Consider the following 15,349-nt stretch of genomic DNA (forward strand, 5'->3'; position numbering starts at 1 on the left):
GCAAAAAATCACAACAGAGAACTGAGAGACCAAACAGTAAAAAAAGCCATGTTGTATGGGTTCTTTCAGTCTATTCAAATGGAGATTACATAGTAGAATATAGAATATTCAGAATCAGTGAATCTGAAAGACAGAAAATGAGGAGAGCCCACATCATGTGTGGCAATAACAAAAAGTTCATATCATTGCCTCAAAAAAAAAAAAAAGAAGGAGTACAGGGCTTTTGGATGAATCCAAGATCCAGTGGCTGATAAACACAATGATCAGCTGCAAGAAGTTAATCTAACCCCAAGCAGAATAAAATCAAAGAAATCTATGACAGGGCACATCATAACTAAAGTGCTAAAGGCTAAACACATAGAGAAGTTTTTTTGTGATAAGACAGAATAGGGGAAAAAAATCTCCATATTGGAATGTATGACTGATAGCAAACTAAACCCAGTACTATAAAAAAAAAAAAGAATTATAAATTATGGCCACGTGAGATTTAGTTCAGCTATATAATAATGACACAGCCCTTGAAGATCCATGTAATCTACCCTACTATATACTAAAAATAAATGGTCATATCATCTGACAGAACAAACATTTGACAACATGCAGAACTCACGGATGTTACCTGCTAGAAGGTAAGAATAGAAGAATGCCACTGCAGTTCTGAAGTGCTATTCAGATCTTCCCAATAGCTACTGAATGGAGGAAGGAATCTTCCCCCACCAGTACTGAAGTAAAACATTTCTGACTTCATTTTCTTTGAAACACTGGAATTCTAGCTGCTGCTGTAAGATAAGAGAATAAAAAGGCATATAGATTGGTAAGGAAAGAAAGAAAACTATGAATTTCTGAAAATAGTTAATGATGCTTGAAAGCATGATTTTCTATTAAAAAAATTCAAAGGAATCTACAAAAAAAACCCAACAACAATCTATGTGACAACTGGGTGGGAAGGCCACAGAATACCAGATCAACTGCACTTTTCACAGATTGTGTTAAACATGTAGAAACGGATGTTGGTTGAAACAAAAATGTGAACCACCAGATGTTGGAAGAATACAGAGAAACTGGATCACTCAAAGATGGCTGGTGGCATGGTAACTTTGAAAGACAGTTTTGCTATTAAGACTTTAAAAGAAATCTTTATGTGTCTGATTGCTTTACCTGCATGTCTTAGTTAATGCTCTACTTCTATGAAGAGACTCCATGACCAAAGCAACTCTTTTAAAGGCAAACATTGAATTGGGGCTGGCTTATAAGTTCAGAGGGTTAGTCCATTATTGTAATGGCAGGAAGCATGGTAGCAGGCAGGCAGATATGAAGCCAGAGAAGGAGCTGAGAGTTCTACAACTGAATTGGAATTGAATTGACAGCAGGAATACAGACACTAGGACTAGCTTGAGCATTTGAACCCTCAAAGGTCGGCCCAGTGATACACATCTTCCAACAGGACCATACCTACTCCAACCAGGCCACTCCTCCTAATAGTGCCACTCTCTAGGATCAGGCCATTTTCATTCAAGCCACCACAGTATAAACACATCCTTTGTATGTCTGGTACCAAGGCTAGAAAGGGATGTAAAAGCCCTGGAAACTGGAGTTACAGGTGATGTGAGCTGCCTGACATGGGTGCTGGAACATTAACTTGGTTCCTCTGAAAGAGTAGTACATCCTCTTAACCACATAACCTTCTCTCAGCATCTCATTGTTTCTTATAAAACCAAGCATGCAGTTATGGTTTGACCTAGCCACCACATTGCTGAGCGTTTATCTACAAGGGAAGAAAAGGATGCTGACATAACACTTGAGTCCTGGATATTCCACTTTCTACCTAAGTACTTAACCCAGGAAGTTTCCATTTCCTTCTATATAAGCTAGGAAAACTGATTACTCTTTGTAATTGAGATGAACAAATGAGATCTTATGCGCCTGAGAGGACGACGATTGTTTCTTAATAAATGCTCAGGAATCAAACAAATAGATCAAAGAGTATTGCTGAAGCAAGAAGAAGAAGAACAAAAATGTCCCTGGTAGACGAATGTGTTGTTTCACCAGTGATCACCAGAAGAGGAAACCGTGGCCTCTGCAGTATTCTAGCCTTCCTCGTTAACACTTCTGAACCAGAGTATCACTGAGAGTTGCTGGGAATACCACATTTCCTGGCCAGAAAGCCCATTTTTTTGTAATTCTTATGATGATATTGTGGCATATGTTTTCTTTTCTGAATGTTAACATTTCTTAAAACTACTATTGTTTAGATAAGGATCCATGAAATACTCAGTGTGAAATTTTATAGTTTGCCTAATTTGTTATACATCTTCATTGTCAAAAAATTTGAAGAAAAAGTAGCTTGAGATATCTTACATAGCGATATATATGTATGACATATATATATATATATATATATATATATATATATATATGCTAATAGGTGTATCATGGGCAAAGACAGATGAAAGATTTTAATTCTTCACATGTAGTAATACTCAGCCAACATATGTGTACTTTAACTGTCATGTTTTTAATAACCTAAATTTGCCTTTTTAAACAGATATTATCTTCATTTACTGATAAGGAACTCCATGCCTATGCAAAAGCTGGAGCAGTTGCTGAAGAAGTCTTAGCAGCCATCAGAACTGTGATTGCATTTGGTGGACAAAAGAAGGAACTTGAAAGGTTTGAATTTCTTTTGCAAGTAGATATGTTAAATCTATCGTCCCACATGCCATTTAGGATGGCAATGTTAATTTATGATACTTTTCTTATTTCTTAAACAAGTCAATACATACATATTACAGCATTAGTAACATTCTGGAAAATTGCCATTGCATTTTTATTCTTAAGATTCTGCGAGCCTGTTACTCAGCAGTCTTCTTTCTTTCTTTCTTTCTTTCTTTCTTTCTTTCTTTCTTTCTTTCTTTCTTTTTTTTTTTTTTTTGCTTTTTCAAGACAGGGTTTCTCTGTGTATACCTGGCTGTCCTGGAATTCACTCTGTAGATCAGGCTGGCCTTGAACTCAGAAATCCGCTTGCCTCTGCCTCCCAAGTGCTGAGATTAAAGGCGTGCGCCACCACCACCCAGCTGCATTTTTATTCTTATAACTGAACAATTTTCTAGTTTACTTTAAAACATGATTGACAAGGGAATAAGAAGTCTGCTTTAATGATGGGATGATATTCTGCCAGATGTAGCCCATATTCTCATGAAGTATAAATTCATGTGATGGGGAGAAAGGGCATAGACAACTAACTACAAAGAAGCAAAAATTTAGTAAAGCAGTTGGAGGATATATGGTTTGGAGACAAAATATCAAAAAAGAGTCAGGTATACTTCAGAGGAACATTAAATTATCGCCTTTAAATGTTTCTGAAAGATCAAACAAGTTCTAAGGTGGGAAATTTTAAATACAGTAGTCAGAGATTTCATCTTGAAGAAGATTTCATCTAGGCTAAGACCTGAGGTGAGAAAGGTCTTCGAAAGCAGGGATAGGATAGGGATAGGCTGGGTAGGAAGAGCAGTCTACCAAAGTCCCCGAGGTGGCAGAAAGCTTTGGTGTGTGTTGAGATATATTACAAAGCAGGTGAGCCTGGAGCTCACATCAGTGGAGAGAGATTGGATGCAGCCAGGATGTGGGGGCCAGGATGTGGGGGCTGTAGAGAAGAGATGGGATTCTATTCCATGTATGGGTGAGTCCTGAAGGTGTGAAACTGAGGAGTGGCCATCCACAGGTTACAGATCTGTGTCTCTGTCTAGACCAGTCAGGTGAGTAAATGAAAGCATTTACAGAGTGAGATCACAGATGCCAGTGAGAGGGCTGATGCAGGAGCCAGCTGAAAGGGAGTTCACAAGATTTAGTAAATTTATGAATTACATTTTCCAACTTGTTTACTGTGCTATACATGTGTGTGTGTGTGCGCGTGTGTGCGTGTGTGTGTGTGTGTGTGTTGGATTGTGTCGAGTGTGCATGTCTATACACATGAGTGTACACCATAGTCATAGGACTAATTGCAGAGGTTGGTTCTCTCTCTCTCCACCAGTAGGGTTACATGGATCAAACTCAAATTGTCAAGTTTGGTGGCAACTAACCCCGGGTTATTATTAGACCACATTTCATCTTTTGGATTTCTTTCTAGTTCTTATATTCTTTCAAAATCAATTTTTGTCTGACTTTCTCTTCGAAACGGCTGGTGCACAAGGAATTTAGCTCTCTTGGACTAGAAATTTAACCAGAACTGCGAATGCATTTAATTCAGTAGAATAGCATTGTTCTTTGCTTTAAAAAAACATTTTCTTGCCGAGTATGGCAGCATGCACCTATCATCCTATCGGTGAAGGAGTTGCAGTAGGAAGAGACTGAGTTCTAGGACTGCCTGAGTGTGTATAGTAAGATCCTATCAAAAAATACTCCCACTCCCAAATTTGTATGTATGTTTTTCTGACTTGTGACTTACAAATGTTTTTCTGTTGGTATTGATTTCTATTTGCTTAGTCAAAATTGATTCCTGCACAATTATATAAATAGGTACTGTATAATTAGCGAGTTTCTTGATAATAATTAAGCATATTTTCTGAGCACTGTTTTGTTAATTATCCACTCCTATTCTTATTTATTTTTTCCCTACTAGAGCTTCTGACAAAGGGATGGTTTTATAATCTGACTTGACATCAATGATGTATTCATTTTAAAAGTAGTCTTTCAAAACAGTCCTGTGTTAATACAGTGTTGTTTATGTTTCTTTCCTCTTCTTCCCCTTACCTTCCTTTATCTGTATCTGCCTGATATCAGCATCTATCCGGTAACTGTATGTATCTGGTATCTAAATGGATTTTTTTCCTTGTTGATTTTTCCTTTGCAAATGTTTCCTCTGGCTGCATAGGACACCATACTGTCAGTGAAATGGTTTCAACATTAGCCTGGGTAAGCAAGAACTGGAATAAAGGACACCATGGAACATGAAAAATAAGTTGTTAAGTTTCTTAATGTTACCATGTAAAATATATGCCTAGTGAATTACTACATTTATCATAGGTCAGCTTCTAACGTAAGACACACATTTAATTGAAACATATTTCTTAAAAATATTTTTTGCTAAAGATTATAACTGGTGTCTTTAGAGCACACATATTTTATCACTATAAAATTCCCTCTGAGCTTATTCTTTAGTAAATGTAATTCTTATGTAAATACTGTGTTGTGTTTTTACAATCTTGGTAACTAGCTTAAAAAACAAAAAAGTAGTCACCAGGACAAGAAATAATACATACACTGGACAGGGTTTGAACTTTTGATGTACCCACTAATTAAATGAAATTTTCAAAGAAAATTGATAGTGTATAGTATTTATATAATTATGTATTTAATGGTTCAATGACTTCAAAATATGAATTCTATGTGATATATATTCCTTTAGTTTCAAACTTGTAAGATACTGTCAGCAAGACAATGAAGACTCTTGTGGATCTTCAGGGAGTTCAAATAAAGAATGTAAAGGTTTAAGTGTGGTAATACACATCTTATACACTCCCAGGGCTTGGGAGGGAAAGGCAAGATAATGGTGAGGTCCAGGCTAGCTTTAGAGTGAGACTCTCAAGAACCTGAGCCAACAAAACAGTAACAAAAAGATACAAAAACAGTGAGGTTCAAATGATCCATCCTATTTCCCTAATGTTTTCATTTTTTATCTGTATTTGCAAAGTTCTCTGTTTTTCTTTAACTCTGGACCTCATTAGCTTTATTTCTTGAGCAGAATGGTCTCCGGTATAGCCCTCAAATGAAAGGAAAGCTATGGCTACTCTTGTTTAACTTTGTCTACTTTCTGGGATCTGAAAGCACTTGAATTGTAGTTGGAGAATAAACATTAAATTGATAGACAAAGAAGAAAAAGTATCTATCAGTAGACAAGACTTTGTATGGGGTTGTGGTTTGTTTTATCGACTTTGTTTCCTTTTCTTTGTAGTGCGTTAGAACTGTGGTTCTCAACCTGTGGGTCAAGATCAGTTTGGGGGATGTTAAAGGACTCTTTCATAGGGGTTGTATAGCACATATTCTGCATATCTGATATTATGATTCATAACAGTAGCAAGTTTACAGTTATGAAGTAGCAATGAAGTCATTTTATAGTCGGGGTGTCACCACAAAATGAGGAGCTAGCTGTGTTAAAGAGTAGTTAGGAAAGTTGAGATGCACTGCTCTAAGATCTCAGAAGGTATTCTCTGAGGCTTGTGCCATGAATAAGTTACAAGGCTGCTGATACATCGAGTTTTTTCTCAGCCTTTGCAGCCACAAGGCTTAGATGTTACATTCTAGCAGGCTACACCCCCTTACTCAGCAGCAGGCATTCATGGCATGTCAGATGTTGGAAGGGATTCACAAGCAATATGTACAGAGTATAAAAGATACAGATACTGATGAGTAATAATGGGCTACTCTATTCTTAAGCCAAGTATTTTTAAAAGGTCAGCTGTTTTTCAAACAGCTACAGAAGATAATTTCTATAGCTTATGCATAGCATTTCATAGCTTTTTTATTTATTTATTTATTTATTTATTTTGGTTTTTCGAGACAGGGTTTCTCTGTGTAGCTCTGGCTGTCCTGGAACTCACTTTGTAGACCAGGCTTGCCTCGAACTCAGAAATCCGCCTGCCTCTGCCTCCCAAGTGCTGGGATTAAAGGCACACACCACCACTGCCCGGCATTTCATAGCTTTAAATATGACCTTACATGTGTTATTCTGTAATTGGTCATTCCAGTAATCCTAGAAGGGGGCAAAGTAGGAAGGAAAGTATCTTCCCTCAAGTGTAGAGATTTACATGACCTTCTTGTGTTCACATATTCTAACATTAAATCTATTTTAATAATTAATTTTAAAAGAATATAAATTTTAAGCCAGGCAATGGTGGCACACGCCTTAAATTCCAGTGCTCTGGAGGCAGGGGCAGTGGATCTTTGTGAATTCAAGGCCAGCCTGCTCTACAGAGTGAGATCCAGGACAGCCAGGATTAAACAGAGAAACTGTGATGCAAAACCAAAAACCTAAACAGAAACAAAAACAGAAAGAATATATGTTTTTTAAAAAATAATTGTTTTTCATATCTTCTATCTGTGAAGTAATGCATGCTCTAGAAGCTAGCTAAACACTGCTCGCTGATTTCACTGTTGCTAAGGCTTACACAAAAAGAACGTTTAGAAGAGTCACACAAGTCAGACATTCTCTCCACACCTCAGTATCAATTTCTAAAAGCAGAGGATAAAATAGGAATACTGTAGTGTAGTGGGAATACATGGAGAAAGTACAGGTCTGCTACAGGGCTGAGCACATTCTAACTGTTCACTAACCAGCATGCTACACGAACACATTTCCGTAAGGTTTCTAAATCTACTCAATTACTTTTCTTTTCTCAATTACTTCTTTCTCCCAGGTACAACAACAATTTGGAAGAAGCTAAAAGGCTGGGAATAAAGAAAGCTATCACAGCCAACATCTCCATGGGTGCAGCTTTTCTGCTTATCTATGCATCATATGCTCTGGCATTCTGGTATGGGACTTCCTTGGTCATCTCAGAAGAATACTCTATTGGACAAGTGCTCACTGTAAGTTAAACATGTGTCAAAAAAGAAATAGATCACTAAAAGTTCAAATAGAATTGTGTAACGTTGAACGATATTGTTTGGATAGGTCTTAAATACTGGAAAATGTATTATTAGGTTAAAGAGTTGAAAAAATTAAATATATCAATTTTGATTTTCTTATAGATCTATCAATAATTTCTACTGTAGCCTAAATATTAACATTACCATCATTTCCATCAGGAGCTCCAGATCCTTTATATAGCAATATAGCATTTGGCTTTACAACCCCTGTTGTAGCCTAAATAGTAATATGACCAACTTCTGCAGCATGGATTTTCATTTGATGGGATTATTTCTTTGTATCAAACTTGATACTAAAATTTTCACTTTTATTTTCTATTTATTATGCACAACACAGTTGGAAGAATATAAAGTTGTATTTAAATCCCTCAAACTTTATTGACTTTTAAATGCCATCAAGTTGACAATATTAGCAATTCTACTTCATAACACAAACATATCACTTTGAAGTCATAACATTTCATCTCGTGTGTTTTAGGCTCGTAGCCATCTCATAATACAAAAGACATTCAGGCCAATGGTCTCAATTCTCTTCTTCAGTTCCAACCGTGTCTGTATAAAAGTATAAATACGGTAGTTTCTTCTGAGACTTGGGCATTCTTTTAACTGAGCTCCTATAATATTAGATTTTGAGTTACACGTTCCGTGTATAGTGACATGGAATAAACATTCATATTCCAAAGTGAAGAATGGAGACAGCACAAGGAAAGATCACATGAATGAGACCAAACAGAAAAAATGACAAACCTTACATTGCTGTGTAAAACATCCGGGACTCCTGATGGAAACATCTTGACTACAAAAGACTTGGGTAGTTCCATACTTCCCGCTTGGCTCTCTACAATATACATATTCTCTGTCTTGGGCTATCTCTGTCTAACAGTCTTGGCATCTTCACTATCTTGGAGTCTCCATTGAAAGATAGGCTTCACGTTAAAGCTTCATAGGTTTTTCAGAGCCTTCTTGCTAGGAATCCAAACTTGTTCCACACTATTTTGTCTCAGTGACTTCCTGAAACCTTGTCATGACCTTCCACAGCTCCTCAACCACTATCACATCTCTCATTCCTGTAAAACCATGTGGATGATGCTAATCAAGTTCTGTTGCCAGCTCAAAGTATAGTAAGAATCCTTGGACCAGAGTTGCACTGACCTCTGTACCTTTCAGGCTGGTCCTAGAGAATCACTTCCCCAGGTTAGTTTGGGGCAGTGAACCGTTTAGTACTTTCCGTTTAGTCTTTCTCCTTTCAAATGTATTGGAGCCCTCAGTGAGTAGGTAGGTCCTCCAGGTGATTCTAGATCCTGCCAAGCTGACAATCAATATTACCCATCAGAAATACTTTCTACATTTTAGAATTTATGTAAGTACAAAAGACTTTACACATGACATTTTATTTTAAGGTACTGAAATTATTTGCAACCAAGCTAAATAGGCATTTTGTTAGAAGGCCTGTTCTGCTTCTTTTTCTTAGGCTAACTATACAGAAACAGAGTTAACAACAGACCACAATTCTTTGAGTTCCTTAAAATAGTTCCCTTTCTCAGAATTCAGATTTGTAATATGAATTTCACAATTACTCTTTGGTTTTTGTTGCTGTCATTGTTGTTTGAACTGTGGTTTATCCAGTACATGTGAGACTGTTTAGATAGGGACAGATTTACAAAGATAGTGCTTTGTTTTGTTTGATTTTGTTTTGTTTGATACTGAACCTTGATAAGACTAAGTCATAATGATATTTGTACTGCTCAATTTTGATATAATGAAGCTGATTTTACTTTTACTGAAGACTGCCTGGCATTTGTTCATACCGTTGAGCTATAGTCCTAGCCCTAGGAATGAGTAGTTTCGATTGAGTATTTATGGAGCCTAAAGCTGCTTCACAATCTAGAAACATTCAGAGTGGAGACAGCATGATTTGATATCAAACCCAATAGGTTCCACTTCCCACTGCATTACATACTAGCGGTAAAGTTTGAGCAATCAACACTCTTTGAGTCTTCTGCCAAATATGTGATAGGAATCCTGTGTCCTAGCTGTAAAGACTAATGAGTAGCAGATACAGACTCACTTAGCAAACCCCCTTCCATGCAAATTATTAAGCAGCATGGCCACTGAATGATTAGAAAGAAATGGATGATGATATTACCAACTTCTAGCAGAAGCAAATAATAAACTCAAGTATTTACTGACAATATTTTGATCAAAACAATCCCCAAACTTGGGAAATAGTGCTTTAACCCCATAAAGAATCATCCCTTGTTTATGTGCTTTGTAACTTACAAAATATTTTCATGACTAATGTCATTTGATTCAACTTGTAGAGAGAACAAATAGAGTCTTCGATATTTTTGCACATGAAGTTGAAGACAGTATTCTGGGAGAATGTCCTACAGCTGAGTAGCTGACTAATACTAATGCAGAATTTGATCCTTTGTCTTCTAACTTGCTTGTTAGTGTTTGTTTCCATTGCACAGCCCTTGTGATGTAACTAAAAATTGTTAGGCATGGAAGAGATAAAAATGTTCTGTCGTAATATAATACTCATATAGAGCGTGTATTCCACAGCTTCTTTTAAAAAAGCAAGATTAATTCTGTATTGTAGGCTAAATGAAATTACTGAAAGATTTTAAATGTTTTCTCATTTTAGATTTGTCTATTTTTCAGTTGAAAATATGCATTGTCTTTAAGGAACACACTGCGATGTTTTGATACATGCATACAAGGTGTAATGGTTACATTAAGCTAAATAATCTCAGTTACTTCACTTTACATGTTGTGGTGATATATTTGAAATTTAAAATTATGAAATGTTAAGATATTTTTTAACCTGCTGTATTTGTAGGTTGCCTTGACATTTAAAAATGCAATTAGTTGTATTGAAAAGAAGAGGAAATGTGAGAGTCATGGCGAAGATTAAATAACACAGTGCTTTTTCTTTACCTCGTTCAGGTCTTCTTTGCTGTATTAATCGGAGCATTCAGTGTTGGACAAGCATCTCCGAACATCGAAGCCTTCGCCAACGCAAGAGGAGCAGCTTATGAAGTCTTCAAAATAATTGATAATGTGAGTCTGACCTGCCCATTAATCTGTCTAGTAAAGGATTTTCCAGTGAGGTAGTTTCACTATCATGTTATCAAGCTCATTACAAAGTTGCTGTATAAAGTAGTCACTGCCACTAGTGATCATCTATAATTTTCATCTGTACAGAAGCCCAGTATAGACAGCTACTCAAAGAGTGGGCACAAACCAGACAACATACAAGGAAATCTGGAATTCAAAAATATTCACTTCAGTTACCCATCTCGAAAAGAAGTTCAGGTATGACGGTAATTTTTCTATAAGAAGAAGAGTTCCCAATAGTTTCTAAAAGGTTACAGAGAAAAGATTGTATGTAAAATCAAGCATGCTGTTGAAATGAGATGCCGGCACATAGAACCTACATCCATCTGTCCTGGGGATTAACCTAACGTTGACTTCTCACGTGTCTCTGCAGATCTTGAAGGGCCTCAACCTGAAGGTGAAGAGTGGACAGACAGTGGCCCTGGTCGGCAACAGTGGCTGTGGGAAAAGCACGACTGTGCAGCTGATGCAGAGGCTCTACGACCCCACCGAGGGCGTGGTGAGTGGGCGTGCAGCCAGCACCAGTTAACACTGCCCAGCATTCTGATTCCGGGATTCTAAAGTGTGAACACCACACGTTTTGTTCCAGGTCAGTATCGATGGACAGGACATCAGGACCATCAATGTGAGGTATCTGCGGGAAATCATTGGCGTGGTGAGTCAGGAACCTGTGCTGTTTGCCACCACGATCGCCGAAAACATTCGCTATGGCCGAGAAGATGTCACCATGGATGAGATAGAGAAAGCTGTCAAGGAAGCCAATGCCTATGACTTCATCATGAAACTGCCCCACGTGAGTCATGCCTCACCTCTGTCTCCCCAGGCTCAGAGAGGAGAGCTCTGGCTGATGTGCTTCATGTGAACCCAGGAACCTTCTGTGAGGTGGAAGAACTGCCTTAGCAGGGAAATCCATTTACCTCGGATTTACAGCCCACGCCCTGTCAAAAATATTTCTTTGTATCTATGTATTTCTTTGCTATATTTTCTTTTGTTCTTCTAATTATAGAAATTTGACACCCTGGTTGGTGAGAGAGGGGCACAGCTGAGTGGGGGACAGAAACAGAGAATCGCTATTGCTCGCGCGCTCGTCCGCAACCCCAAGATCCTTTTGTTGGACGAGGCCACCTCAGCCCTGGATACAGAAAGTGAAGCTGTGGTTCAGGCCGCTCTGGATAAGGTCTGTGGGCCCTACTTTCTAATATGTAATTTAAAAGCAAAATAACATTCTTCTTAACATTTATTCTAATTAATCTTGGTCTTAGAAAAATTTGTTAGCTTCTATTTCCTGTTACTAAGGAAAAGCACCCGGTTTTCTTTTTTTCTTCTAGTTTGATTTCTGTTTCTTCTATTATTTTTTAAATATTTATCTTATTTATGTGTATGTTTGCACGTGTGTGCAGATATCAGAAGAGAATGTTGTATCTCCTGAAGCTAGAGTCAGTGGCGCTTAGGAGCCACCGAATATGGGTGCTGGGAACTGCACTTCTCTGCAAAAGCAATAAGCACTCTTAACTACTGGGCCACTCTCCAGCCACACTTTACTACTGCTACTACTACTGCTATTTATTATTAATTATTATTATTGTTATTACTATTATTATTTCTTCCTCTTCCTCTTCTTCTGAATTGTAATAAATATACTTTAATCAAGAGGCACATAAATATCTTATAATTAAAAATAAAAAATGGAGACTCAAGTAAAAATTACTCTTCATTCTGATCATGAAAATGTAGAGAAATAACCCCATTAATCTGATTTCAAGAATTGATAGTATTGTCAACCAAAGGAAAATATGAATAGAAGTCAGTCAATACCACTTGATGACTATGGAATTGAAAAGAGAAATAACCCCCTTAATCTGGCCTTGAGAGTTTATAGCATTGTCAACAAAAAGAAAATACAAATAGAAGTTGTCTGATAACACTCGAAGAGTATGGAACTGAAAAGCCTTTTTCTCAAGGAGAGGGTGCACAGAGTGATGGTACTGGAGACCTCCAGGTGTATGAAAAGCCATTAGGTGTGACCAGAGTTTGACCTTCCTGTGATTCTTGTCAGGACTTCCTCACTAATTAGAATCAGTATCTAGCTCTATGCTCTTCAGTGTATGATGGCCAGCCTTTTGAAGACCAGGAATATATAGACTTTCTAAGCAAAGGTTCTTTAAAGCTGAGCTTTCCCAGGAGATAGCAAAGGTGAGCTTGCATTTTCTCTGGCTTGTCTCTTCTGATGATGCAGCAGTTTGTACTTCTTTAAAGCACCCTGTCAATGAGCCTAACAGAGGAGACACATTCTGTGCACTAAACACAGGGTGCCAAACATTCTGTGAACTAAAGTGGAAGCAGGTGGAATTGTGACCACATTTTCCCTTATTGTTTAGCTTGTCTGTGAGCTAGCATCATCCCCGTGTCTCCACAGTAGAACATAGTTAAATAGGAGAACACAGATCAAAATTAACAGACAAATTTTACAGGAAATTACAGAAAGAACCCATTATAAGTGGTTCTATTTAAGAATACTTTTCATTACAGTATAAATTTTAAGTGGAAATATCACATATTTCCTTCACTCTCTTGAAACTGTCTGAAGATTTAATCAATTATTATTCTCTGTTTTCTAGTTACTACTATTTAATTTTTCTAACATGTATTCTTTTCTTGTTACTATTTTCCACTTTTGCTTTTCCACTTCTGTTCATTAACCCTGATATCTACAGCCTGCTCCTCTGTGTGTGTATATGTTTGTGTTTGTGTGTGTGTGTGTATAGTTGTATTTCTTATTAACTGCAGAACTCCAGAGTGAGAAGAATCATAAGCATTAGGCAAGTTTTAAAGGTTAAAGAAATCCCAACAAGTTCTACTTATCTGCCTCTATTCCATATTAACTTAAAGATGAGACTGGACGTTTGAAAATAATTACATAGCTCTTCAATTTTATCCATAATTCTCGTAGCTAGAAGCCAGTAGTATTTATTGAACATTTATTTAAAGTCATGGTATGAAGCCCTTTGCTATTGAGTCCTGACAGCTATTCTAAGAAATGGTTACTGTGTCTGTCTCTGCTTTACATATGAATAAACTCAAACTTACACAGCTTCAAAGACTGAACGAAGTCCTGGATTTCATTCCCAGTTGTGGAATAGTGGAATACTAAAGTCTAAGCTCTGCTCTTTCATATTTGTGTCCTGATTACCCAGGAGGTTAATCTTGTAATTCTTAGCAGATCTATAGTTGGTATATACCTGTACAATATCTTGTATAGATTTGTTTTATCTGGCAAATGCCTCAGCTCTAGAGTTTTGATAAATTGGATTATTACTAGAACTTTAGACTTACTATAGGATGTTAAGTAAAATCCCTAGAGGCATAAATTATATTAATATATAAACATGTTTGTTCTTGAATTGATTGCAATAAAAACTATTTTTCCATTATTATGAATTCATTATGCCTTTATGAAAGCCAGATAATATCTTCATGGATGGTTTTCACAGTATTCACAGCAGTTTTATCAGCAAAAGTAAAGTAACTGAGTTTTTGCTATAATTATTCATGTATCAAAAGCCAGGCTTCTCTCTCTCCAGGCTAGAGAAGGCCGGACCACCATTGTGATAGCTCATCGCTTGTCTACAGTTCGAAATGCTGACGTCATTGCTGGGTTTGATGGCGGTGTCATTGTGGAGCAAGGAAATCATGATGAGCTCATGAGAGAGAAGGGCATTTACTTCAAACTTGTCATGACACAGGTACAGTGGAATTCTAGAAATGTCCTAATTTATCTTGATGATAAGCTGTCGCTATGTTTAATCTATAGATAAGTATTACCTGATTGGATAATCTTGAAATGTAGGGTCTTTAGGGACTTTTTTTTTAAGAACATGGGCCTGCACCATCTGATCTCATAGCTTGACTCATACCACAGTTCCCTCTTTCTCTCTCTAGGACAGAGTTAAGAAACCCTGTACTGTGACTTGATGATTCTCAATTTATGGCACATGGTTCCCTCATGCTATTTATCACATACACTGTGCTGAACTAAATCATGTGATATGAAACTTCTTGCCACTTTCTAAAAGGTTATGAAAACTCAACTTTTTTCTTTGTGTGCAAGACTCCTCAGGGGACTGCAGGAGAGGTGATCTGAAGACTGCCCTCTAAAGAGGCTCTTCCTCACCATCCCTCTCCTGGCTCTTGGATCCCAGTGCTACCTTTCACTGTTCTCTCTCTCTCTCTCTCTCTCTCTCTCTCTCTCTCTCTCTCTCTTTCTCTCTCTCTCTCCATCTTCTTCTCATTTTCATTCATAATTAAGTACCTGTCTATGCTTTAAAGGGAAGCTTCTCTTTAGGGCCAGCTGTCCATGAATTGTAGTCATTTTGTTTAAATCTCTCCCTCCCATCTCAAGGCCCAAACATCACCTTGAGAACCTCTTGTTCTAACAGTCCTGGAACATGAAGGGAATTATGATTATGTTTCAGCTTCCTTTCTGGACTAACCACATACTGTTTTTATATAACACTATTCAGGACCAGTCCTTTAGATTTTCTTTCTCTCTCTCTCTCTCTCTCTCTCTCTCTCTCTCTCTCTCTCT

General features: G+C 37.4%; 1 protein-coding gene across 2 annotated transcripts in view; it reads left to right on the forward strand.

The window, feature by feature from the left end:
* The window catches only part of Abcb1 (ATP binding cassette subfamily B member 1), a 144,806-nt gene that overhangs the window by 98,463 nt on the left and 30,994 nt on the right, over nt 1–15,349 (forward strand). For both annotated transcript variants that reach the window (XM_028776061.1, XM_028776059.1), the window contains 8 exons: nt 2,546–2,670; nt 7,413–7,584; nt 10,594–10,707; nt 10,852–10,962; nt 11,138–11,263; nt 11,354–11,557; nt 11,771–11,941; nt 14,346–14,507. In XM_028776061.1, the coding sequence (XP_028631894.1) occupies nt 2,546–2,670; nt 7,413–7,584; nt 10,594–10,707; nt 10,852–10,962; nt 11,138–11,263; nt 11,354–11,557; nt 11,771–11,941; nt 14,346–14,507 (1,185 nt within the window). The remainder of the gene's footprint in view (nt 1–2,545; nt 2,671–7,412; nt 7,585–10,593; nt 10,708–10,851; nt 10,963–11,137; nt 11,264–11,353; nt 11,558–11,770; nt 11,942–14,345; nt 14,508–15,349) is intronic.

The sequence above is a fragment of the Grammomys surdaster genome, unplaced genomic scaffold, assembly GCF_004785775.1.
Source record: "Grammomys surdaster isolate TR1022 unplaced genomic scaffold, NIH_TR_1.0 264, whole genome shotgun sequence".
Lineage (NCBI taxonomy): Eukaryota > Metazoa > Chordata > Mammalia > Rodentia > Muridae > Grammomys > Grammomys surdaster.